The sequence below is a fragment of the Amblyraja radiata genome, chromosome 8 (genome assembly GCF_010909765.2).
Source record: "Amblyraja radiata isolate CabotCenter1 chromosome 8, sAmbRad1.1.pri, whole genome shotgun sequence".
Lineage (NCBI taxonomy): Eukaryota > Metazoa > Chordata > Chondrichthyes > Rajiformes > Rajidae > Amblyraja > Amblyraja radiata.
This window is the reverse complement of record NC_045963.1, coordinates 68,011,472-68,036,304: the sequence shown is the minus strand read 5'-3', so window position 1 is coordinate 68,036,304 and position 24,833 is coordinate 68,011,472. Positions and strand designations below refer to the sequence as shown.

Sequence of the window (24,833 nt, the reverse complement as noted above, 5' to 3'; positions counted from 1 at the left end):
TCCTAATTCATTCTTGAATATGCTTCATTGGCTTTTCGTAGGCAGTTCATTGAAGATGATGACTGGACAGAGGTTTAAAGTGAGGGGGGAAAAGATTCAATAGGAATCTGAGGGGCATCTCTTTCACACAAAGGGTAGTGGTAGGTGTAGGGAATGAACTGCCAGAGGAGGTGGTTGAGGCAGATGCTACAACAGCAAATAAAAGACACTTGCACAGGTACATGATTAGGAAACATTTGGGGGGATGTCAGTCAAATGCAGGTAAATGAGACTAGCTTAGATGGGGCATCTTGGTCGGCATAGATGAGTTAGGCTGAAGGGCCTGTTTCCATGCTGTATGACTCTATGACATGCTGCCCAATGCCAATGACATAGTCGATTCAAGTTATCACCTTTACCCATATAATGGTCTAGTATGGGTCCTTCCCAGCTTATCAATGCCCAGCTTATGTACAGCCCGTACATATCAACAAATGTTTGGGAGACTGGTGAGATGGATTTGCTGGCTGCTGGGGCAGTTAGGGGCATCTTCTATGTGCAGGAACCCGGTTTGTGCCCACCTTTCCGACTTGCAAACTGGTCAAGTTACAAACAGTTCACAGGAACGGAATCCTGCCCTTAACCCCTGAGGAGGACCTGAGATATCCGTCCATGTCACAAAAGTTCACCCACTGCAGATTGGACCACTTCCTCTCGTTATTCTGGCAAAAATGAAGAACATGGATGAGCCGCAACCTGAGTTGATGGCATGTGGAAATAAGGAACTGCAGGATTACACAAAGGGGGACTAAGAACTGGATTAATTCAGCACGTCAGGCAGTGTCGTTGAAAGCATTTTATCGTAATGCATCACACCATGGTTTGGGAACTGCTCCATCCAAGACCACCAGACATTGCAGAGAATTGTGGACGCAGCCCAGAGCATCACACAAACCAACCTCCCTTCCATTGACTCCATCTACACTTCACGCTGTCTCGGCTGGGCCGGCAACATAATCACGGACGAGTCTCATCCAGGGCACTCCCTCTTCACCCCTCTCCCATCAGACAAGAGCTACAGAAGTGTGAAAACACACACCTCCAGATTATGAGTCAGTTTCCTCCCAGCTGTTGTCAGGCAACTGAATTCTATCAACATCGAGAGAGCGGACCTGTGCTGCTACCTACTTCATTGAAGACCCTCTGACTATCTTTAATTGGGTAGGAAGGGACTGCAGATGTTGGTTTAAACCGTCTGAAGAAGGTCTAAAGAAGGGTCTCGACCTGAAACGTCACCTATTCTTTTTCTCCAGAGATGCTGACTGACGCGCTGAATTACTCCAGCTTTTTGTGTCTATTTATCTTTAATTGGGCTTTACTAGACTTTATCTTACACTAAACGTTATTCCCTTTTTCATGTATCTGTACACCATGGACAGCTCGATTGTAATCATGTATAGTCTTTCCATTGACTGGTTAGCACGCAATGAAAAAGCCTTTCACCGGTAGGCATGGTACACGTGACAATAAACTAAACTATATAACTATCTCTGGAGAACATGGAAAGGACACAGTTAGGTTCCATGACCCATCCATATTCTCCAGAGATACTCCCTGACCCGCTGAGTTACTCCAGCATTTGTCTCGTGAGATGACGACATGATTGTCAATCTAAATTTAAACCTGTGTTTGTCCTTTTACAGGCTGTTTTGCAGGCAGAAGATGATCTCAGGGAGTTTGAGATGCGAATCAGCCGCTTAAAAGAGCGATTGGAGGAACTGCAGCCAGACCCGACTAAACTTCTGGATCTTTCGAAAGTGCAGGTCTGGATTCATGAACTATTGAGATATGACGCTGAGAATTCCCTGCTGAATTTAGCCTGAGCTCTGAAACTCAAAGGTCTTTGTCACTGAGATAAACAGTCCAGCCATCCCACATGAGCCTGTTTAATTTGATTTCTAAAAAGAATCATAGAAACATAGAAAATAGGTGCAGGAGTAGGCCATTCGGCCCTTCGAGCCTGCACCGCCATTCAATATGATCATGGCTGATCATCCAACTCAGTATCCTGTACCTGCCTTCTCTCCATACCCCCTGATCCCTTTAGCCACAAGGGCCACATCTAACTCCCTCTTAAATATAGCCAATGAACTGGCCTCAACTACCTTCTGCGGGAGAGAATTCCAGAGATTCACCACTCTCTGTGTGAAAAAAGTTTTCCTCATCTCGGTCCTAAAAGATTTACCCCTTATCCTTAAACTGTGACCCCTTGTCCTGGACTTCCCCAACATCGGGAACAATCTTCCTGCATCTAGCCTGTCCAACCCCTTAAGAATTTTGTAAGTTTCTATAAGATCCCCCCTCAATCTTCTAAATTCTAGCGAGTACAAACCGAGTCTATCCAGTCTTTCTTCATATGAAAGTCCTGACATCCCAGGAATCAGTCTGGTGAACCTTCTCTGTACTCCCTCTATGGCAAGAATGTCTTTCCTCAGATTAGGAGACCAAAACTGTACGCAATACTCCAGGTGTGGTCTCACCAAGACCCTGTACAACTGCAGTAGAACCTCCCTGCTCCTATACTCAAATCCTTTTGCTATGAATGCTAACATACCATTCGCCTTCTTCACTGCCTGCTGCACCTGCATGCCTACTTTTAATGACTGGTGTACCATGACACCCAGGTCTCGTTGCATCTCCCCCTTTCCTAATCGGCCACCATTCAGATAATAATCTACTTTCCTGTTTTTGCCACCAAAGTGGATAACCTCACATTTATCCACATTATACTGCATCTGCCATGCATTTGCCCACTCACCCAGCCTATCCAAGTCACCTTGCAGCCTCCTAGCATCCTCCTCACAGCTAACACTGCCCCCCAGCTTCGTGTCATCCGCAAACTTGGAGATGTTGCATTCAATTCCCTCGTCCAAATCATTAATATATATCGTAAATAGCTGGGGTCCCAGAACTGAGCCTTGCGGTACCCCACTAGTCACTGCCTGCCATTGTGAAAAGGACCCATTTACTCCTACTCTTTGCTTCCTGTCTGCCAGCCAGTTCTCTATCCACATCAATACTGAACCCCCAATACCGTGTGCTTTAAGTTTGTATACTAATCTCTTATGTGGGACCTTGTCGAAAGCCTTCTGAAAGTCCAGATACAACACATCCACTGGTTCTCCCTTATCCACTCTACTAGTTATATCCTCGAAAAATTCTATTAGATTCGTCAGACATGATTTACCCTTCATAAATCCATGCTGACTTTGTCCAATGATTTCACCACTTTCCAAATGTGCTGCTATCCCATCTTTAATAACTGATTCTATCAGTTTCCCCACTATCGACGTTAGACTAACTGGTCTGTAATTCCCCGTTTTCTCTCCCTCCCTTTTTAAAAAGCGGGGTTACATTAGCTACCCTCCAATCCTCAGGAACTACTCCAGAATCTAAAGAGTTTTGAAAAATTATCACTAATGCATCCACTATTTCTGGGGCTACTTTCTTAAGTACTCTGGGATGCAGCCTATCTGGCCCTGGGGATTTATCGGCCTTTAATCCATTCAATTTACCTAACACTACTTCCCGGCTAACCTGGATTTCACTCAGTTCCTCCATCTAATTTGACCCCCGGTCCCCTGCTATTTCCGGCAGATTATTTATGTCTTCCTTAGTGAAGACAGAACCAAAGTAGTTATTCAATTGGTCTGCCATGTCCTTGTTCCCCATGATCAATTCACCCGTTTCTGACTGCAAGGGACCTACATTTGTTTTAACTAATCTTTTTCTCTTCACATATCTATAAAAGCTTTTGCAGTCAGTTTTTATGTTCCCTGACAGTTTTCTTTCATAATCTATTTTCCCTTTCCTAATTAAGCCCTTTGTCCTCCTCTGCTGGTCTCTGAATTTCTCCCAGTCCTCTGGTAGGCTGCTTTTTCTGGCTAATTTGTACGCTTCATGTTTTGTTTTGATACTATCCCTGATTTCCCTTGTTATCCACGGATGCACTACCTTCCCTGATTTATTTTTTTGCCAAACTGGGATGAACAATTGTTGTAGTTCATCCATGCAGTCTTTAAATGCCTTCCATTGCATATCCACCGTCAACCCATTAAGAATCAATCGCCAGTCTATCTTGGCCAGTCTATCAATGTGGAAAGTGAGTGTATGTGTGTTACAGTGTATATGAGTATTGACCATCACAAGTTTGGTTGTCTACAGCAGGTTTGTGTGTGGGATTGGCATGCTTATTTATGTGCTGAGCATTATATGTTAGTTGCGAAAGTATGGTGTCTGTATTTGTGACGTGTGGGACACTAATTTGTAGTATTGATGTAGAATTTAGGTTTAGAGCTAGTCAAATGCGAATCTCCTGAACGTCACTATCAGAATATAAGGGCATAGCTATAAGGGGGAAAGGTTGATGGAGATGTGCGGGCGAGTTTTCTTTTTTACACAGAGGGTGGCGGGGGCCTGGAATGCATTGCCAGGGATGGTGGTGGAGGCAGAGATGATAGTGATGTTTAAGAGGCTTTTAGATAGGCACTTGGAAGTGCAGGGAATAGAGGGTTATGGATCATATGCAGGCAGAAGAGATCAGTTCAGCTAGGCATCATGTTTGATACAAAGATCGTGGGCCGAAGGGCCTTGTCCTGTGCTGCACAGTGCTAAGTTCCAATTAAGAAGTTAGAAAGCGCTTTGATTTAGCTTATTTTTGTGAATTGGTTGAAGATTGTCTGGCTCTCCTAGAACCACAATGGGAACAGAGGCAGGGGAGGAATTATCAGGCACCAACGTTCAATGAAGAACTGTCAGCTGCCTTTACATTGCCATCTTTGTTTGGCAGGACAGGAGGAAACAGAAAGGTTTTATTTTAAAGTGCCAGGGACTTAAACGAAGAGAGAAATTTAAAAGTGGACCTTCTTTATCGTAGTATTTAGTTTAGTTTGGAGATACAGTGCGGAAACTAGCCCTTCAGCCCACCGAGTTTGTGCCGACCAGCGATCACCCGTACACTAAAGGGCCTGTCCCACTGTACGAGGTAATTCAAGAGTTCTCCCGAGTTTCCCATGATTCGAACTCGGAGAATTACGGTAATAGCTGTTCGTAGGTACTCGGGGCTCTCGTGGACATTTTTCACAGTGCTGTAAAAACTTCACGAGTTTCCGCGTTTCCCAAGTACCTGCCGTTAACATTACGAGCCGCTACGAGACATTCACGAGCTCCGACGTAGCCGCTACGTACATTCTACGTGCTTACCACGAGTTTGATTTTTTTTAAACTCGGGTGAGCTCTTGAATTACCTCGTACAGTGGGACAGGCCCTTAACACCAACCTAAACACCAGGGATAATTTACAATGTTACCAAGCCGATTAACCCACAAACCTGTACCTCTTTGGAGTGTGGGAGGAAACTGGAGGTTCCAGCGAATAACCCACGCAGGTCACAGGGAGAATGTACAAACTCCGTACAGACAGCACCCGTAGTTAGGATCGAACCCAGGTCTCTGGCGCTGTAAGGCCGCAACTCTACCGCTGCATCGCCTTGCTGCCATATTTGTTAAAGATGCATCCAATTATAATGGAATTGATGGACAATTAATCTTTTGCTGTAATACATTAATTTCTGGGTCAAGTTTAACCATGCAATATTCCCAGTTAAGTCAATCCAAGCCACTTAATAAAGCCTTTTACTCCTTTCCCTTTGCAAAGGATATGTATGAAGAGTTGACGATGATTGTTGGCTCCAGGCGCAGCTCTTTAAACCAGAACCTGGCATTGAGAGGTCAGTATGAGCAAGCCCTGCAGGACTTGGCGGACTTGACCGACACAGGCCAAGAGAAGATGGCACTGGACCAGCGGATCCTGGTCACATCCAGAGGAGATGTCAAGAACTTGCTGGATAAACACAAGGTGAGCCTGGTTTATTGTTATGTCGTGGTTGCTTGTACTTGAGAATCGTTGGCCAGAGACATAGACACGCACTCCATATGATTCACCGAGCTGTAAGATGACCCACCAGAAAACAAAAAACAATAAGCCTGAAGAAGGTACACAAAATTGCTGGAGGAACTCAGCGGGTGCAGCAGCATCTATGGAGCGAAGGAAATAGGCGACGTTTCGGGCCGAAACCCTTCTTCAGACTGATGGGGGGTGGGGAAAGAAAGAAGGAAAAAGGGAGGAGGAGGAGCCCGAGGGCGGGCGGATGGGAGGGTGGGAGGAGACAGCTAGAGGGTGAAGGAAGGGGAGGGGACAGCACAGGCTAGCCAAATTGGGGGAATTCAATGTTGATGCCATAAGGGCGCAAGGACCCCAGACGGAATATGAGGTGCTGTTCCTCCAATTTCCGCTGTTGCTCACTCTGGCAATGGAGGAGACCCAGGACAGAGAGGTCGGATTGGGAATGGGAGGGGGAGTTGAAGTGCTGAAGAAGGGTCTTGACCTGAAACGTCACCCATTCCTTCTCTCCAAAGATGCTGCCTGTCCCGCTGAGTTACTCCAGCATTTTGATCTATCTTCGATTTAAACCAGCATCCACAGTTCCTTCCTACACAAACAATAAGTATTGATGCCCGACAGTGATTCAGGCCCGATTTTCTTCCCAGCTTTCATCAGGCAACTGAACCATCCCATCAACAACTAGAGTGTGGTCCTGACCTACCATGGCCCTTCCGTTGCCTCCTTCCTCTGTCTTTCCTCCCTGCCTTCTCATCCGGCCTTCTTGAGCATCTCTGAACCAGTCGGTGCGCTGAGTGGTGAGACAGCTGCAGGGACACCACACAGGGGTGCTGTGTCGCTGGACCTTGTCTCAATCTCTTGCTGACAATTTGCAGTCATACACCGCACTGATTGCAGTGGAGACCACCCATGACTAATCTCCATCTCTATATGTTCAAAGGAATTTTTCCAGGGACTCGAGTCTCACCGGATCCTCACAGAAACACTCTATAAAAAAGTGAGCAGCTGCCTCCATCAAAAGGAAACTAGCTCCCAGGAAGAACTGATCAGCAAGTCCTTGGCCTTGCTGAAGGATGCCCACAGGAGAGGTGTGGAATTCGAGGGGACTTTGGAGGTGAGGCCTTTGATGTTTGGTGAGAATCGGTAACTTTGTGCAATGTAACATCCAAAAAGCACTTGTAAGTTGTGTCCATATTTCAAGCTGTGATTTTTTTTTATTTTTTTTTTTTTTTTTAAATTTGAATAATTTTCTTGCCTTGGCAGACCTGGACCAAGCTGACAAAGGATTATGAGAACTTGTGCAAGCAACTGGAAGCAGTGGAGAGCAGTATCCCTGGAGCTGGACTGGTCGAGGAGTCGGAGGAGCGACTAACAGAGCGGATCGCTCTTTACCAGGTTGGTCACGTCCCCCCGTGCCGTTCCTGGGAACGTAGGAGTTGGAACAGACCCCTCGATGGGGCCCTGCTCCACCATTCGGTTCAGTTGTGGCTGACCTGCGTTATCTTTATTTGTCTGTGCCTCAGTCAATCAAAACATGAACTAAAATGCACCACTTTATACATTACTTTACACTTTTTAGAGATACAGTGTGGAATTGGGTCCTTCAGCCCTCTGAGTCCTCACCGACCAGCGATCACCCCACCCATCAGAAGGTGGACAAAAATGCTGGAGAAACTCAGCGGGTGAGGCAGCATCTATGGAGCGAAGGAATGGGTGACGTTTCGGGTCGAGACCCTTCAAGGGTCTCGACCCGAAACGTCACCCATTCCTTCGCTCCATAGATGCTGCCTCACCCGCTGAGTTTCTCCAGCATTTTTGTCCACCTTTGATTTTTCCAGCATCTGCAGTTCTTTCTTAAACCCCACACATCAGTCTATTATATACATTAGGTTCAATTTACAGAAGCCAATTAACCTACCAACCTGCACATTTTAGTTTAGTTTAGAGATACACGGAAACAATAGACAATAGACAATGGATGCAGGAGGAGGCCATTCGGCCCTTCGAGCCAGCACCGCCATTCAATGTGATCATGGCTGATCATCCCCAATCAGTACCCCGTTCCTGCCTTCTTCCCATATCCCCTGACAACGCTATTTTTAAGAGCCCTATCTAGCTCTTTCTTGAAAGCATCCAGAGAACATGCCTCCACCGCCCTCTGAGGCAGAGAATTCCACAGACTCACCACACTCTGTGAGAAAAGGTGTTTCCTCGTCTCCGTTCTAAATGGCTTACTCCTTATTCTTAAACTGTGGCCCCTGGTTCTGGACAGTGCCGGCTCTGCATCGACCAGCGATCCCCGCACACCTAACACGAGGGACAATTTACAATTTTACCGAAGCCAAATAACCTATAAACTTGTACGTCTTTGGAGTGCGGGAAGTAACCGGAGAACCCAGAGAAAACCCACGCAGGGCACGGAGAACGTACGAACTCCGTACAGACAGCACCCGTAGTCTGGATTGAGCCCGGGTCACCATGCCGCCCAGTCAGAATTAGCCGTGAAATCTAACAAACCTTCTCCACAGCATTCTGGTGGCTGAATACCATATTTTCACTAGTTATTGGATGGAAATATAATCACAATGATCTAGCATTTATTTTAAAATTACCTTTTAATATCCCCTCAACAGAATATATCGTTTTTCACTTTATCGAAATGAATTCTTTCAGCACCCATTGTTGTTGTCTAATCAATTCTAAGTATCTGAACTACAAGCCTTCCATAAACAAGTCACACAGCATGGGAACAGTCCATTCGGCCCACCATATTCATACTGACCATTCAATACGCATTGATAATAATCCCATTTACCCACACTTTAGACTTTGGAGAAACAGCGCGGAAAGAGTCCCTTCAGCCCACTGAGTCCACGCCAACCAGCGAACCCCGCCCCTGCACATAATTTTAAAAATTTTTACCGAAGCCAATTAATTTACAAACCTGCACATCTCTGGAGTGGGGAGTCTGAAGAAAGGTCCTGACCCAAAACGTCACCCATCCTTTTTCTCCAGGCATGCTGCCTGATCCTTTTAGTCTATTTGCAGTGATGAATGATTCTTTCAAAACAAAAGTAGTGGATGAGTTGCAGGGGGCGGCCAATGTCTTTGATCCCTAGGCTTGGATGGACCAAGATTGTGTTTCCTTGAATGGCTGGTAATGCCTATGTAAAGACGTGGAATGATTCCAGTGGTGAACTTGAGGTGATGCGAACGCAGGGTGCGGTGTCTTTCTGTTCCAGCGGTTGAAAGGCATCCTGACTGAACACCAGCCACAGTTGTACCAAGTGCTGGAGGATGGGAAGAAGCTCTTGACGTCCATCAGCTGCACAGACCTGGAGGCCCAGCTGAACCAGCTGGGTGAACACTGGCTCTCCAGCACTGCCAGGGTCTGCAGGGAGTTGCATCGGCTCGAATCTGTCCTTAAACACTGGAGCAGGTAAAAGGGAAATTGTTGCATTGTGCCTCTGTCCCAAAATGTTCCATTGTCAAAGGTGCCAATTGAGAGATTTGGGGAACAAAGAAACAAATGGACAATAGGTGCAGGAGTAGGCCATTCGGCCCTTCGAGCCACTCAATGTGATCATGACAGATCATTCCCAATCATTACTCCGTTCCTGCCTTCTCCCCATATCCCCTGACTCCGCTATCTTTAAGAGCCCTATCTAGATCTCTCTTGAAAGTATCCAGAGAACCGGCCTCCACCGCCCTCTGAGGCAGACAATTCCACAGACTGCCACAGGAGATTGTTGAAACAGGCCCTTCGGCCCACCAAATCCATGCCGACCATTGATCACCTGTCACCAGTTCTACTTTATCTCACTTTTGCATCCTGCACACTCGGGGCAATTTACAGAAGCCAATTAACACACAAATTTTCATGTCTTTGCAATGTGGGATGAAACCGGAACTTCCAGAGAAACCCACACAGTCACGGGGAGACCGTACAAATTCTGCACAAGCAGCACCCGTAGTCAGGATTGTACCCGGGAGTCTGGTGCTGTTAGGCAACAACTCTACCGCTGCCCAACTTGATCCATCACCTTCGATGCCCGGGCAATTCAAGTAATCATCCATGTACCAGTCTCTGCTGCCTTTCCAGACAATGCATTACACGCTAAAACCAACCGTTGGATTAAAAGTTTTATTTTTCTTCAGAACCCCACTACGCCTCCTCCTCCTCACCTTAAACCAATGCCCTTTAGTTTTAGACATCGTCATTATGGGGGAAAAAAGTTTCATTATCTTCCGTATATGTGCCCCTCACATCTTTATGTACCTCCGTCAGGTCCTGGCTACACTATCAGGTGTAGGCTGGCGTTAGTCGCTCTCCATTCAGGTCCCACATGATGAGTACAAGCAAGTGTTGTCTGATTATAGGAAGAGTGTTACCACTGACCCTTGATGAGCTCTCTTCTCAAGGTGACAATCCCATTTTGGTTGCTTGGTGGTTTGGTGTGATGTTGGAGTGCACAGACTTTGTCCAATGCAGAAGTAAGCAATATTAAATGCAGAGAAGGAATAGTTGATGTTTCGGGTCGAGACTGATCGATGGTCGATGATCCGAAACTTCACCTATTCCTTTTCTCCAGAGATGCTGCCCGACTCACTGAGTTACTCCAGCTTTTTATTTTAATCCACTTCGGTTTAACCCAGCATCTGCCGTTCCTTCCTACACAATGATAAATACATATTTAGATTTTACTCAATTTTGCAAATATTCCAGGAAGTAACTGATTTTAGTTTAGTTTAGAGATACAGCGCGGAAACAGGCCCTTCAGCCCACCAAGTCTGCACCGATCAGCGATCCCTAACATTATCCTACACACACTAGGGACAATTTACATTTGTACCAAGCCAATTCACCTACAAACTTTGCTGTACATCTTTGGAGTGTGGGAGGAAACCGAAGATCTCTGAGAAAGCTCTCGCAGGTCACGGGGAGAACTTATGAACTCCGTACAGACAACACCCGTAGTCAGGATTGAACCAGGGTCTCTGGCGCTACGCCACCGTGCCACCCTAATTTAATTAAATTAGCAATAACTCGTTTAGGATCCAAAGACTAGTGAATCAAATACTCTCACCCCTGGACTCTGGCCCTATGTTGTTTTTAAACATAGTTGCCAATTATTTAGTTTCCTTATTTCTTTAAAGATACAGCACGGAAACCGGCCCTATGGCCCACCGAGTCCTTTCCAATAATTGATTACCCATTCACTCTAGTTCTATGTTATCCCACTTTCCCATCCACTCCCTACACACTAAGGGCAACTTCACTAGGACCAATTAACCTACAAATCCGCACGTCTATGGCATGCGGGATGAAACCGGAGCACCCGGAGGAAACCCACGGGGTGTGTGGAAGAACGTGCAAACTCCACACAGATGGCACCCGAGGTCGGGTCCGAACCCGGGTCTCTGGCGATGTGAGGCAGCAGCTCTTCCAGCAATCGTACTCCCTCAGCCTGATGGGGCTGCCTTTGTGCAAATTTCATATGGCTTTAATGCTTTCTTTTCCCCCAGGTACCAGACTGAGTTTGCTGAGTTGAATCACTGGCTCCAGTCTGCCATGGAGTGCCTGGAGTTCTGGAAACTGCAGTCAGTGACCCTCCCTCAAGAGTTGGACGCTGTCAGGGATCATCTGAGCTCATTCCTGGTGAGTTAGCTCACGAGTTGTTGATACTCTCCAACTTTATAGCTTAATTCCATAGAATCAACGGCTGAACAATCTGTGGTTGCAAACTGCAGACATGTAATGTTTGTGTGTACTCTATGATTATGTAACCGATGATTAGTTTCCTCCTGACAGTAAGGTGGAACCGACTGTCAGAGTGAAACACACACACACACACACACACACACACACACACACACACACACACACACACACACATCGCAAAGGCGGGGGTCAGGACAAGCAGGGGGAGCGCTGTCTCAAATTCACACGGTGCAAAGCCAAGGTGATACAGACACACACCGCGATGAACAGGAAGGTCAGCTAGCACAGTGTACGGTAAGTCCTTTAAAAAGGGGGGGAGAAGGAGTGGAGACGACTTTAAGAAGCCAGACAACTTTTTAATAAGCCAGAGATACACGGCTGTGAAGTTCGGCGGACATTTAACATTTAACATTTAACATTTAACGGTCGGTTATCCTTGGTTCTGAAAACCACTGCTTATTTTTTTTCCCCAATGAGCCAATGAAAATGACCGGTCAGCAAAGGCGATTAACTAAAACTACTTACGATTACCTCGACTACCTACAACTACATGGCGACCTCACTACAACTGCAACTACGACTGTAGGATTATTGATTATCTCCATGGCGACCAATTTTTGGTCGCAGAAACATTTTCAACATGTTGAAAAATTTGTTGCGACCATACTGAGGCCGTGACTAGTTCCCAGAATGCGGGAACTCCTCGCGACCATGAAGGAGACTCACCAGAGACCACCAGCGAACATGTGGCGAGCGCAGAGTCTCCTGCACTCGCCTAAAAAGTCGCCTAAATGGGACAGGCCCATTACTCTGGATGCAGTCCATTTAATAACAGGAGACACAAAATTTAAGATCGGGAGCCACAGTACTTTCTCCTGATAAAAGCAAGTGGATCTCTTCAGAAGATGCAACTTCATCAGAAGGACAATAATATACATATTATATGGATAACATCAATCTAGGTCACTTTCAACAAAATGATCGCTAGGTTTTATTGATAATGGAATTATCTAATCATCTTTGCCATGTTTTAGACTTTAGCGATACAGCGTGGAAATTGCCTCTTCGGCCCACCAAGTCCGCGACAACCAGCAATCACCCCGTCCGTACATAAGCACGAATTTAGCACTGCCCGACACACTAGGGACAAATTACAATTAACAGAAGCCGATTCACCTACATACCTGTACAACTTTGGAGTGTGGGAGGAAACCGGAGCACCCGAAGTAAACTCACGTGGTCACAGGGAGAAAATATACAAACTCCCAACAGACAGCATGTGTAGTCAGGATCGAACCCGGGTATCTGGTCAGGCCTGGTGTGGCTGCGGCTCGCCGGGAGAAATGAGAGACTGGAATTAATTTAATAGCTTCAGAGAATTGGTGTGAGGGCAGAGGTCGGATTGACCTCTTCTTGAGCTGTATCTTGCCATGGACTGATTATCTTTTGCCCTCTTGTGAACCATCAGGTACTGGACATAATGGTTTATTTCGCTATAAATTACACAAGTGTTTTCCCAACTTTCTTGTTTACAGGAATTTTCCAAGGAGGTCGACACAAAGTCTTCTCTCAAGTCCTCGGTACTGAGCAGAGGAAATCAGCTGTTACGTCTGAAGAAAGTGGACACAGCAACCTTGCGATCTGGGCTGGCCCGGACTGACAGTCAGTGGACAGAACTCCTCACTCAAATCCCACTGGTCCAGGAAAAATTGCATCAGGTACTGGAGGGATCCATGCCCCTAGTTTAGTTTAGTTTATTGTCACGTGTACCGAGGTACCGTGAAAAGCTTTTGTTGCGTGCTAACCTGTCTCAGCGGAAGGACAATACATGATTACAATCGAGCCATTCACAGTGTACAGATACTTGGTTTATACTCTCTAGAATTTAGGCGATTGAGAGGGGATCTTATAGAAACTTATAAAATTCTTAAGGGGTTGGACAGGCTAGATGCAGGAAGATTGCTCCCGATGTTGGGGAAGTCCAGGACAAGGGGTCACAGCTTATGGATAAGGGGGAAATCCTTTAAAACCGAGATGAGAAGAACTTTTTTCACACAGAGAGTGGTGAATCTCTGGAACTCTCTGCCACAGAGGGTAGTCGAGGCCAGTTCATTGGCTATATTTAAGAGGGAGTTAGATGTGGCCCTTGTGGCTAAGGGGATCAGAGGGTATGGAGAGAAGGCAGGTACGGGATACTGAGTTGGATGATCAGCCATGATCATATTGAATGGCGGTGCAGGCTCGAAGGGCCGAATGGCCTACTCCTGCACCTAATTTCTATGTTTCTATGATACATGATAAGGGAATTAACATTTAGTGCAAGATAAAGCCAGTAAAGTCTGATCAAAGATAGTCCGAGGGATTCCAATGAGGGTAGATAGTAGTTCAGCATTGGGATTTAGACGCGATCCAGTGTGGGTGAAGAGGTTGAATGGCATCTGTCCACTAGTGTAAATTCCTGCTGATGCGGGAAGAATGCTGGTTTCTCTGCCTTACTCCAGCATTCTTCCTTGGAAATGGTCAAAGATATGGGAGGGAGAACAATGTCCTTGTCCCGTATTACAAATGCTTGTGGTTCTAAGTCACTGCTCCTCATGTGTGGGTGAAAGTGCTGCCTGGGGTGCTGGTGGTGGAGGGGCATTTAAGAGGCTTTGAGATGGGCATATTGACATGGAGTGATATGGATCACCTGCAGGCAGAGGAGATTTGTTCAACTTGGCAACATGTTCGGCATGGCCATTGTGGGGTGAAGGACCTGTTCCTCTGCTGTGCTTGTTCTTGAGTGAATGATAGGACTGTGACCACCATGGCCAAGATCAATCTTGCCTTTAAATCACGGGGTCAATGGAGGCAGCTCCATTCACAGACCCATCCCAACACAGTTCCCTCCACCATGCCAAGGGAAATGAGAGACGCCAACCTCAAACCTGCCCATCTTGTCCTTCAAGCGTTGGCGGACTGTCGGGTCATGCAGCTTCATTCAATAGACCACTGGAGGACCTCATTGCTTTCCTTCGGCTCATCCAAGACCGAGCAGGATGGTAGGAAGAACTCCATCAGTTAGTAAGTTTGTTGTGCATTCATACTGCTCAGCGGATCAGGCCACATCTCAGAACATGAATAGGTGACGTTTCGGGTTCAGGACCCTTCATCAGACTGGTTGTGGGTTGTGGGTGGGAAGAAAGCTGGAAGAGAAGAAGGGCAGGACAAAGAATGGCAGAAAATGGGTGGACACAGGTGAGGAGGGTTATTTGATAGGCAGATGCTTGGACAAAGGCCTGAGATGTACCTTGAAAGATAAATTTTTATAAAATCTTACAAGCTGACTGGTGCAGTAAGATGTTATTGACACGAAAAGTGGGATTAGACGCAGTGTGGATCTTCTGGTTATGTTTCAGGATGCAGATGTTTAACTAAAATGATTTATTCAACTGCATACTCAACATTTTGCGAGGTTTGGTCTATTTGGTGGAAGTTTTAAGGTAAACATCAAGCTAGGTACTGCCGATTCAATGTGAAAGTTCAGCACTGCCATGGTCTGTGGGGGAAAGTAATCTTTTATTCCTCAGCTTCAGATGGAGAAGTTACCGTCTCGCACAGCGATCAACGAGCTCATGAACTGGATCACCTTGATGGAGCAAATCATTGAAGAGGACGATGAGAAGATCAAAAGTGCAGTGGGCTCACAAACGATGGAACAATACCTCAAGAAGTACAAGGTGAGGGAGAATGTGCACTTAGCCTCCGGTTTACCAGGTCCTTTGGGGGCATCCACAAGCATTTTGCAACCAATACATTGCTTTACACTTGTCTTGTAGTGAATCATGACTCCAATTTTGCACAGCAAGGCGCAAACGAGCAACAAAATAAAAATGATCAGATAATCTTTTTGGAATAAAAACTCCTAATGTAATATGTACCCTTTGACCATAACCTTAAATGTAATATTTAATAATGTTTCTGGTCAGGATTCTTCTTTACAATTGAGTCTGAAGAATGATCCCAACCCAAAACATGCCTGTCCAATCCCTCCACAGATGTTGCCTGACCTGCTGAGTTCCTACACCACTTTGCATTTTGCTCCAGATTCCAGCATCTTCGGTCTCTTGTTTCTCAATCTTATTTGGGAAGTTGTTTGAGACGTATGCAATGACTAGGGAGTGCTGTCCGGGCTTGTGTCTAAGTAGAGCCACGGGACAGCTTTTCCCCATCTGAAAGAGTAAGATGTGGTCTCCATTTAGGGTCCCATCCAAAAGCCAGCATCCCCTATAGTGTGGTACCCCCTCTTTGTTGCACTGAAGAGTTGCCCTGGATTGCGCACTGAGAGCTCTGGATTGGGATTTGAACCCACCACCTTATGACCAGGAAAATAATTAACTAAAATTATGCGCAAAATGCAGGATGCTTTAGCAATCAAAGGTTGCTCCAGAAATATGTGTTGCAGTGTAGCAAAGCTTATCTCCAACATTGCAAGGACCCATAACCATGTGTTTCCAGGTTCATTCGGTAAAATCCCCCGTTTGTAATGGTGTGTTGTGGCTAGTGATGTAGTCCTTGGAGTGTGGGAGGAAACTGGAGATCCTGGAGAAAACCCATGCAGGTCACGTGGAGAACGTACAAACTCTGTGCAGACAGCGCCCGTAGTCAGGATCGACCCGGGGTCTCTGACGCTGTAAGGCAGCGACACTACCACTGTGCCACCGTGTTCTTTGCTACAGAGACGGTCGGGAGGGATGGGTAGAACAAAGGGAATATCCCTGATGAGGTGAGACCAAATGAGTTCATGTGGCAGTTTGAGGCAGATTAAACTTTGTCTCTTTCCATGTTGCCACGAGCAGGGCAGTGGGACATGTCCAGCTGGTCAGGATATCTTAAATGGAGAAAGAGATTGCATGGATGACTGGCCGAAATGACCAGCCCTGATCCTGACCATGAAAGAATGGCTTGCCATTGCTGGGGAATTGGATGTTGAGTCTGGACAAATCAGAAACTTAGGTGGATGTAACTGAGCAATTCATACTTTGACGAAGGGTTCAATTTGCAACTACATTGTAGTTTAAATCTTGTGTTTGTACCTGTAACGCCATTGTATCGATAAATTAACAGAGCAACATTTTATTTCCACTGTCCAGGCTTTCAAGATCGATTTGACCTGTAAGCAGTTGACCGTGGACTTTGTGAACCAGTCAGTTTTACAGATCAGCAGTCATGATGTGGAGAGCAAGCGCAGCGATAAGACCGATTTTGCCGAGCGCCTTGGTGTAATGAACAGGAGGTGGCAACTGCTTCAAGGGCTCATCACTGAGCAGGTAATACCCCAGTTCCTATCAGGCGACTGAACCATCCTCATAATTTCATGTGTTATAGGAGCAGAATTAGGCCATTCAGCCCATCAAGTCCGCTCATGGCTGATCTATCTTTCCCCCTCAACCCTATTCTCCCGCCTTCTCCCCATAACCCTCTGAGTTTTTGTTTTCCTCTCCACACATTCCCATCAACTCCACTCAGAGTCTGCCCCTCACCCACACACACTGGCTGATTAACCCCGCTACCCGCTTGTCTGTGGGACGTGGGAGGGATCTGGAGCCCCCCTGGAAACCCACGCTACCAACAACTCGAGAGTGGTCCTGAGCTACCGTCTGCCTCATTAAAGACCCTCGGACTATCTATAAACTGACTCGCGCATGTTTATCGTGCATTTGGACGGCTCGATTGTAATCATGTCTCGTCTTTCCGCTGACTGGTTAGCATGCAACCAAAGCTTTTCACTGTACCTCGTCACACGTGACAATAAACTAAACGAAACTGAACTAAACATCTTGAATCTCCCAGGATCCTGGACTGGCTTTGATCAAGTTGAGTGGAGTTTTCCAAAGTTTTTTTTATCCCAGAGTTTTCTTTTTGGACCCTGAGTTTTGGCTCGCTCAGTTAATTAGGTAAAAGTAGGGGGATGTAGAGTGTGATGTTCATCATGCTTAAGGCATTATAGGCTGCATGGACTCATTTGTCTTATCAAGCGCGTAATTTCTGTATGTAGCTTCACCTTTAGACTTTAGAGATACAGTGCAGAAACAGGCCCCTCAGCCCACTGAGACAGCACCGACCAGCGATCACCCGTTCACTAGCACTATCCTACACACTGGGAACGATTTACAATTTTACCAAAGCCAATGATCCTACACTGATCTTTGAGATGTGGGAGGAAACCAGAGCACCTCGAGAAATCCCACGCTGCCACAGGGGGAACGTACAAACTCCATACAGAGAGCACCTGCAGTCAGGATCATACTCGGGTCTCTGGCGATGTGATGCAGCCACTCCACATCTGCGCCACGGTGCCACCCTGACATTAGTGACCTACAGGGAATATTGCTGCAAGAGGGTCCAGAGGAGATTTACATGAATGATCCCAGGGATGATCGGGTTAACGTATGATAAGCATTCAATGGCTCTGGGCCTGTACTTACTGGAGTTTAGAAGGATGAAGGGGAACTCATTAAAAAAAAAACACTAAATAGTCTTCTTATGGCGTCCACACACAAGATTAGAAGTTGTTCAGCCAGAGCTGAACACACTTGTCGGCACCTGCATGCAATGGTGTCTGTCTTGCCGTTTCTTGTGCGTGGTGGTAGAAAGATTGGTGGAAACAGGGCCGCGACGTGAACTCTCTTTCCTTGACCCCACCAAATAGTAAAAGGCCTAGATAGAGTGGATGTGGAGAGAATGTTTCCCTTAGTAGGAGAGTCGTGCGGCAGAGGATACACCCTTAGAATAAAAGGACGATTCTTTAGAAAGGAGATGAGGAAAAATCTATTTAGCCAGAGGATGGTGAATCTGTGGAATTCATTGCCATAGACGGCTGTGGAGGCCAAATCAATGGGTATTTTTAAAGCGGAGATTAACAGGCTCTTTGATTAGTAAGTGTCAAAGGTTACAGGGAGACGGCAGGAGAATGGGGTTGAGAGGGAAAGATAGTTAAGCCGTGATTGAATGGCGGAGTAGACTTGAGGGGCCGAATGGCCCAATTCTGCTCCTATGACTCGTGAAGTTATGAATATACCCTAATTTATTGAGCACCTTATATCCAATTTGCATTGCGGAAACATATATTTTAGCAGAGCTATTTTTCTCTTCAAGTTCAAGAATGGAAATGGTGATCATGAACCATACAAGGTTCAAACATGAGCATGCATCGACTACGGTCTAATAATTGGTTTGTAATATAATGGGTTATTTTTGTTGACAGATCAGGTCATTAGAAGGCTCGTTGGAATCATGGACGGAGTATGAGAATAACATGCAGAGCTTGAAAACTTGGTTTGAAACTCGGGAAGAGAGAATCAAGAAGTGGAACTCCATCGGTGACCTTGCCTCTGTCCAGACTGCTCTGAAGGATTGCCGGGTATGGGATTAGACCCAAACTGTTTTACTTTCTCATAGAGTCACGTAGCCGTGGAAATGGGCCCTTCAGCCTACTGAGTCATGCAGCATGGAAACAGCCCCTTTGGCCCAACTGGCCTTCACCAACCAACATGTTCTATCTACACTAGTCCCACCTGTCTGCATTTGGCCCATATCCCTCTAAACCTATCCCATCCATGTACCTGTTTAAATGTTTCTTAAACGTTGCGATAGTACCTGCCTCAACTTCCGCTGCCAGCAGCTCGTTCCATACACCCACCGCCCTTTGCGTTAAAAAGATATACTTCCTCATGTTCCTATTAAATCTTTCCCCCATCACCTTAAACCTATATCCTCAGGTTCTTGATTCCCCTGGGGAGGATACTCTATGCTTTTACCTGATCTATTCCTCTCACGATTTTGTACACCTCGATAAGATCACCCCTCATCCTCCTGCGCTCCAAGGAATAGCGTTCTAGTCTGCTCAATCTCTCCCGAGTCCTAGCAACATCCTTGAAAATCTTCTCTGCACTCTTTCCAGCTTGACAACATCTTTCTTATAACATGGTGCCCAAAACTGAACACAATGCTCTCAATATGGCATCACCACATCTCATAGAACTGTAACAATGACCTCCCAACTTTTATACTCATAGGATTCCATACGGATTATACACAGATCTTATTTTCTTCCCACATTCCCACCAACTCCCCCTAGATTCTACCATTCATCAGCACAGGGAACAATTTACAATGGCTCAATTTAACTGAGTGTTGATTGAGAAGACATTTCTGCAGAGGGAACCTGAGCTGCTAAACACCCATTGTTTTAATACCCCCTCCTACTCCCACATTGACCTCTTCTGCCTTCAACCTACATTGCTTCAGCAATACCCAATATATCAGCTCAAGAAACAGCACTCCTATCTCCTGCCGGTCCACCACCGATATCCCGGCAAGCGGTGGTCTGGCACCTTCTTTAATCTGGACAGGATTACGAGGGCGCACTTGAAATCACCCCCGGAATATGTGGAGCCCAGGCTGGGTGATACGGCTGATCTTGACCTCGAAGGCAGATTGGATTTGCCCCCTTTGCCGGGTCTCTGGAACTCCTGCCTGGTCGGAGCCGGCAGACCCGTTCCCTGACTTCTGCGGTATCTCGTCCTCTGGGCTGCCCAGGCAGACCGTTCCGGTACTGGTGGACTCCTCTCGGAGACCGTGACCTCTGTTGGTCTGGCAAAACCGGTAATCCAGCAGGGCGATAGAACGAGGAATGCCGGAAAATCGGTGGTTGACCAGTAGAGAATTTAACAACCAGATAATAATCAAAAATGGGAGATTAATGTAGTATTAGTTTAAATAGATGGTTGATGGCGAGCATGGACTCAGACAGCTAAAGTGCCTGTATCTCTAAAGTCTAAAGAGGATGGGATGATCTTGAAGATAGACACAAAATGCTGGAGTAACTCAGCGGGACAGGCAGCTTGGGTGACGTTTTGGGTCGAGACCCTTCTTCAGACTAATGTCAGGGGAGTGGGCGTTACGGAGATAAGATGTAGTCAGAGACAGTAAGACTGATAAGAGAACTGAAAATGGGGTGGGGATGGAGAGAGAGAGAGAGATGGGGAAAGCAAGGGCTACTTGAAGTTAGAGAAGTCAATGTTCATACCGCTGGGGTGTAATCTGCCCAAGCGAAATATGAGGTGCTGTTCCTCCTATTTGCGCTGGGCCTCACTCTGACAATGGAGGAGGCCCAGGACAGAAAGGTCAGTGTGGGAATGGGAGGGGGAGTTAAATAACGTGTTGAGCAACCGGAAGATCAGGTAAGTTTAGGCGGACTGAGGTGTTCAGCGAAACGGTCGCTGAGCCTGCGCTTGGTCTCGCCGATATACAGGAGTCTTCACCTGGAACAGCGGATACAGTAGATGAGTTTGGAAGAGGTGCAAGTGAACCTCTGCTGCACCTGTTGGGGTCCTTGGATAGAGTCGAGGGGGGAGGTATAGGGACAGGTATTGCATCTCCTGTGGTTACAGGGGAAAGTACCTGGGAAGGGGGTGGTGTGGGTGGGAAGGGACGAGTTGACCTGGGAGTTGCAGAGGGAACGGTCTCTGTGGAAAGAAGAAAGGGGTGGAGATGGGAAGGCTAGTGGTGGGATCCCGTTGGAGGTGGCGAAAACGTCGGAGGATTATACGCTGTATGCGACGGCTGATGGAGTGGAAGGTGAGGACAAGGGGGGGCTCTCTCCTTGTTACGAATGTGGGGAGGGGGGAGCAAGAGCAGAGGTGCGGGATATCGATGAGCTTGCGCAGATACAAACCCTGACTAATTTTGATGCTGTCAATTTCAGGAACTGGAAAATATGGTCCGTGTGAAAGAAAAGGAAGTGGAGAAGGTTGAACAAAGTGGACTGCTCCTCATCCAGAACAAGAAAGGCGAGGTCTCCAGCAGTGTCATGGATGCACTCCGAGAACTCAGTCATTCCTGGACACAGCTGGATCACCTGGTAGGAATGTTTGAATGATCGAGCAAAGCTGGCTTGGGATAGTGTGAATTATAGTGGACCCAAATTCCATTTGTTTAGTTTTGTTTATGGTCATGTGTCTGAGGTATAGTGTAAAGCTTCTGTTACGTGCTAACCAGTCAGCGGAAAGACTATACATGATCCAGTCCAGCCATCCACACTGTAACAGATACAGGTTGAAGGGAATAATGTTAAGTGCAAGGTAAAGTCCGATTAAAGATAGTCTGAGGGTCTCCAATGAGATAGATAGTAGCTCAGGCCCGCTCTCTAGTTGTTGATAGGATGGTTCAGTTGTTTGATAACAGCTGGGTCGAAACTGTCCCTGAATCTAGAGGTGTGTGTTTTCGCACATCTGTACCTCTTGTCTGATGTGAAAGGGGAGAAGAGGGAGTGACCGGAGGGAGACTGGTCCTTGATTATGCTGGTGGCCTTGCTGAGGCAGCTTGGAGTGTAAATGGAGTCACTGGAAGGGAGGTTGGTTTGTGTGATGGTCTGGGCTGCGTCCACAACTCTGCAGTTTCTTGCGGTCTTGGATGGAGCTGTTCCCTATGGCTTCAATGACTGCCTGAGAAACCATGTATGTAAATTGGACAGTAGTTACTGTTTGATGCGTGTTGGCCCGCTGGTAATGGGAATGGTCAAGTCATCTGGTAAATTGTAGCCTAGTGTCAGAAAATTGATCGTAAAAATTTTGACTGGCTCACAATGTAATGGAAACCTGATTCAACACTATGGTATAGTATTCATGTGATTCATAAAGCTGAAGGGCCTGTTACCATCCTGCATGTCTCTGTGACCAGCATTTTGTCCCTCTGTCTACACATGGTGGCTGTTTTAATTTGTTCCCCTTTTTCATTTCTGTGTCCAATGCCAGATTTAAAGTATTGCCAACTCTTTGGTCTGCACCTTATCACAGATCATTCTTCTGTTCTGTCCACCCTCCACCTCCATGTAACATAAAATGCTGTCTTTTGTTTCCACTCTTGACTTGAGCTGTCCACTCTGTCTATCTCACCACTGATGATGCCTGCGTGCATCAATCTTGGTTTTGTTTTGTCTGTGAATATAAGATGGCTTTGGACAACACATGTTGTCGTCTCTGTTTTGTTTACAACCAAAAGAGGAAAAAACGTGATACGTTCAAGTCAAGATTTATGTTTGCAAGACCCTGCCAATGGCCATTAGTGTGTTGAGGGACCCCTTTTGGAACAACACCAAAGGAGGCCATTTTCATCTCAATGGGTCTATGTCAGCTCTGAGAGCCAGCGAATTAATCCCTACAGGAAAGTTTTACATGGTCGTGAAGAGTTGCTCTTCAATATCTTCTAATCTGGCATTCAGAACACTTCAATGGTTCAATGGTGCTTTATCTGTCACATATGCAACTGCACGGAGGAATTCTGGCGCCGCCATGTTTTGGCGCTATTTCCAAGTCTGGGCGGCTCGTGCACTCGATGTACTGGAGCCGTTCCTGCGAACTGACGTCCCTCTATTCGTCTGGCCATCTTTGTGTCCCGGCGGGAGGCCTCCTGCAGCCGACCTTGAAGGCGCTGGAGGCATTAACCCTGTTCACCCTCATACCGGCCCTTGCTCCTCGCGTCCAACATCTCCAGCTCTCTGCCAGTCCCCGTGGTCCGACGAGCCTTCGGTCGGGGGGTCACATGTAAGGGTGTCTCACTCAAGTCTTTAAGGTAAATTGCCCAGGATCTGCTTATTCTGTGACTCCATCTGTGAGTTTAATATGGATGGTGTATATCAGAGGGCCTGTAATTATTGTTGGTCTATTCTAGGTTGGACAACTCAGAGCCACGCTGCAGTCAATGTTGGACCAGTGGATTAGCTACAAGGGAGCACATGAAGAGATTAACGGGCAATTGACGGAGGCCAACTACTCCCTTTCTCGTTTCCGCTTGCTAACTGGATCTCTGGAAGCCGTGCAAATCCAGGTGGACAACCTGCAGGTAAGAGCCGACATCCGTAAACCCGGCACGCACTTGCTCCGTAGGCGGAAGCGGAATTTAATTACAGTACCTCGGCCGAGACAGCAGATTGCTCTTATACTCTAGCTCTCTCAGAATCAGCAGTCAACAGAGGCCGTGCCAGTTTATGCTCTTGAATTACATTGAACTTAACTTGGAGGCCGAGTCAATGGATCTCGACAGATTCTTGATTAGAAAGGGTGTCAGGGGATAGGGGGAGGAGGCAGGAGAATGGGGTTGAGAGGGAAAGGTAGATCAGCCATGATTGAGTGGCAGAGTGGACGATGGGCTGAATGGCCTAATCCTGCTCCTATAACTTATGAATTTATGAACTCTTTTGGCACGATTGGTGCTCCCAAGGCCCATGTACTCTGTCTTGGCCTTATCCCGGTATCTTTATTTTCTTTTATCAACCATGCTGTTAAATAGTTCTCTACTCATTCCCACTAAACCCATCAAAATAGTCTTTTTGTTTTTATGACAAAGACATGAAGTTGTTTACTTCAGTAATGTTGTTCCTAAATAACATTATTATTTACAGTACAGTTTAATAACTAATATCATTCACATGCTGTGCTCTCGTTGGCAGTCAGAAATAATCACATTGATCATGCTAAATTAGGCAAAGGGAAAGCCATTGATATATATGGCACTGCCTTTGTGTATTATGTGGTCATGGAATCTCCATTCCTTTCACTGTTAGTTGAATGATCAACTACAAGATGTCTGGAACAAAAACAAAATTGGAACTCACTTATGGGAAGATATACAGAGGTAAAGTTTCAGGTTGAAGACCCTTTGTTAGAATAGATAATATAGAAGCATGAATAAAATTCAACGTGCTGGGGTAACTCAGTGGGTCAGGTAGCATCTCTGGAGATAATTCCTTCAGTATTTTGTCTCTGTCTTTTGTCAATTTTTTCACTTTCCAACTATTCCCATTCACTCCTTGACTAGATAAGCTTGTCTTAGAAATATAGAAAAATAGGTGCAAGAGGAGGGCATTCGGCCCTACGAGCCAGCACCGTCATTCATTGCGATCATGGCTGATTGTCCCCGATTAGCTTGTCACCCTGGATAGGATCATGTTTCGGACCTGAAACATCATCTATCCATTCCCTCCAGAGACAATGTCTGACCCACTGAATTACTCCAGCACTTTTTGTGTTTTACTCAAGGTTTTGGCTTCTGCAATTCCTTGTGTGTCGGCAACAGAAGCGTGTTAAGCAATGGGGGGGAGGATCTTCGGCCTCCTTCGGTCATGGCTGAC

General features: G+C 46.3%; 1 protein-coding gene across 13 annotated transcripts in view; it reads left to right on the top strand.

Moving 5' to 3' along the window:
• Positions 1–24,833, top strand: part of syne1 (spectrin repeat containing nuclear envelope protein 1) — a 440,240-nt gene that overhangs the window by 306,762 nt on the left and 108,645 nt on the right. For all 13 annotated transcript variants that reach the window (XM_033026154.1, XM_033026164.1, XM_033026166.1 and 10 more), the window contains 12 exons: positions 1,683–1,802; positions 5,695–5,895; positions 6,881–7,054; positions 7,204–7,335; positions 9,183–9,379; positions 11,467–11,599; positions 13,198–13,380; positions 15,232–15,381; positions 16,795–16,971; positions 18,909–19,064; positions 21,411–21,566; positions 23,375–23,545. In XM_033026154.1, coding sequence (XP_032882045.1) covers positions 1,683–1,802; positions 5,695–5,895; positions 6,881–7,054; positions 7,204–7,335; positions 9,183–9,379; positions 11,467–11,599; positions 13,198–13,380; positions 15,232–15,381; positions 16,795–16,971; positions 18,909–19,064; positions 21,411–21,566; positions 23,375–23,545 — 1,950 coding nt within the window. The remainder of the gene's footprint in view (positions 1–1,682; positions 1,803–5,694; positions 5,896–6,880; positions 7,055–7,203; positions 7,336–9,182; positions 9,380–11,466; positions 11,600–13,197; positions 13,381–15,231; positions 15,382–16,794; positions 16,972–18,908; positions 19,065–21,410; positions 21,567–23,374; positions 23,546–24,833) is intronic.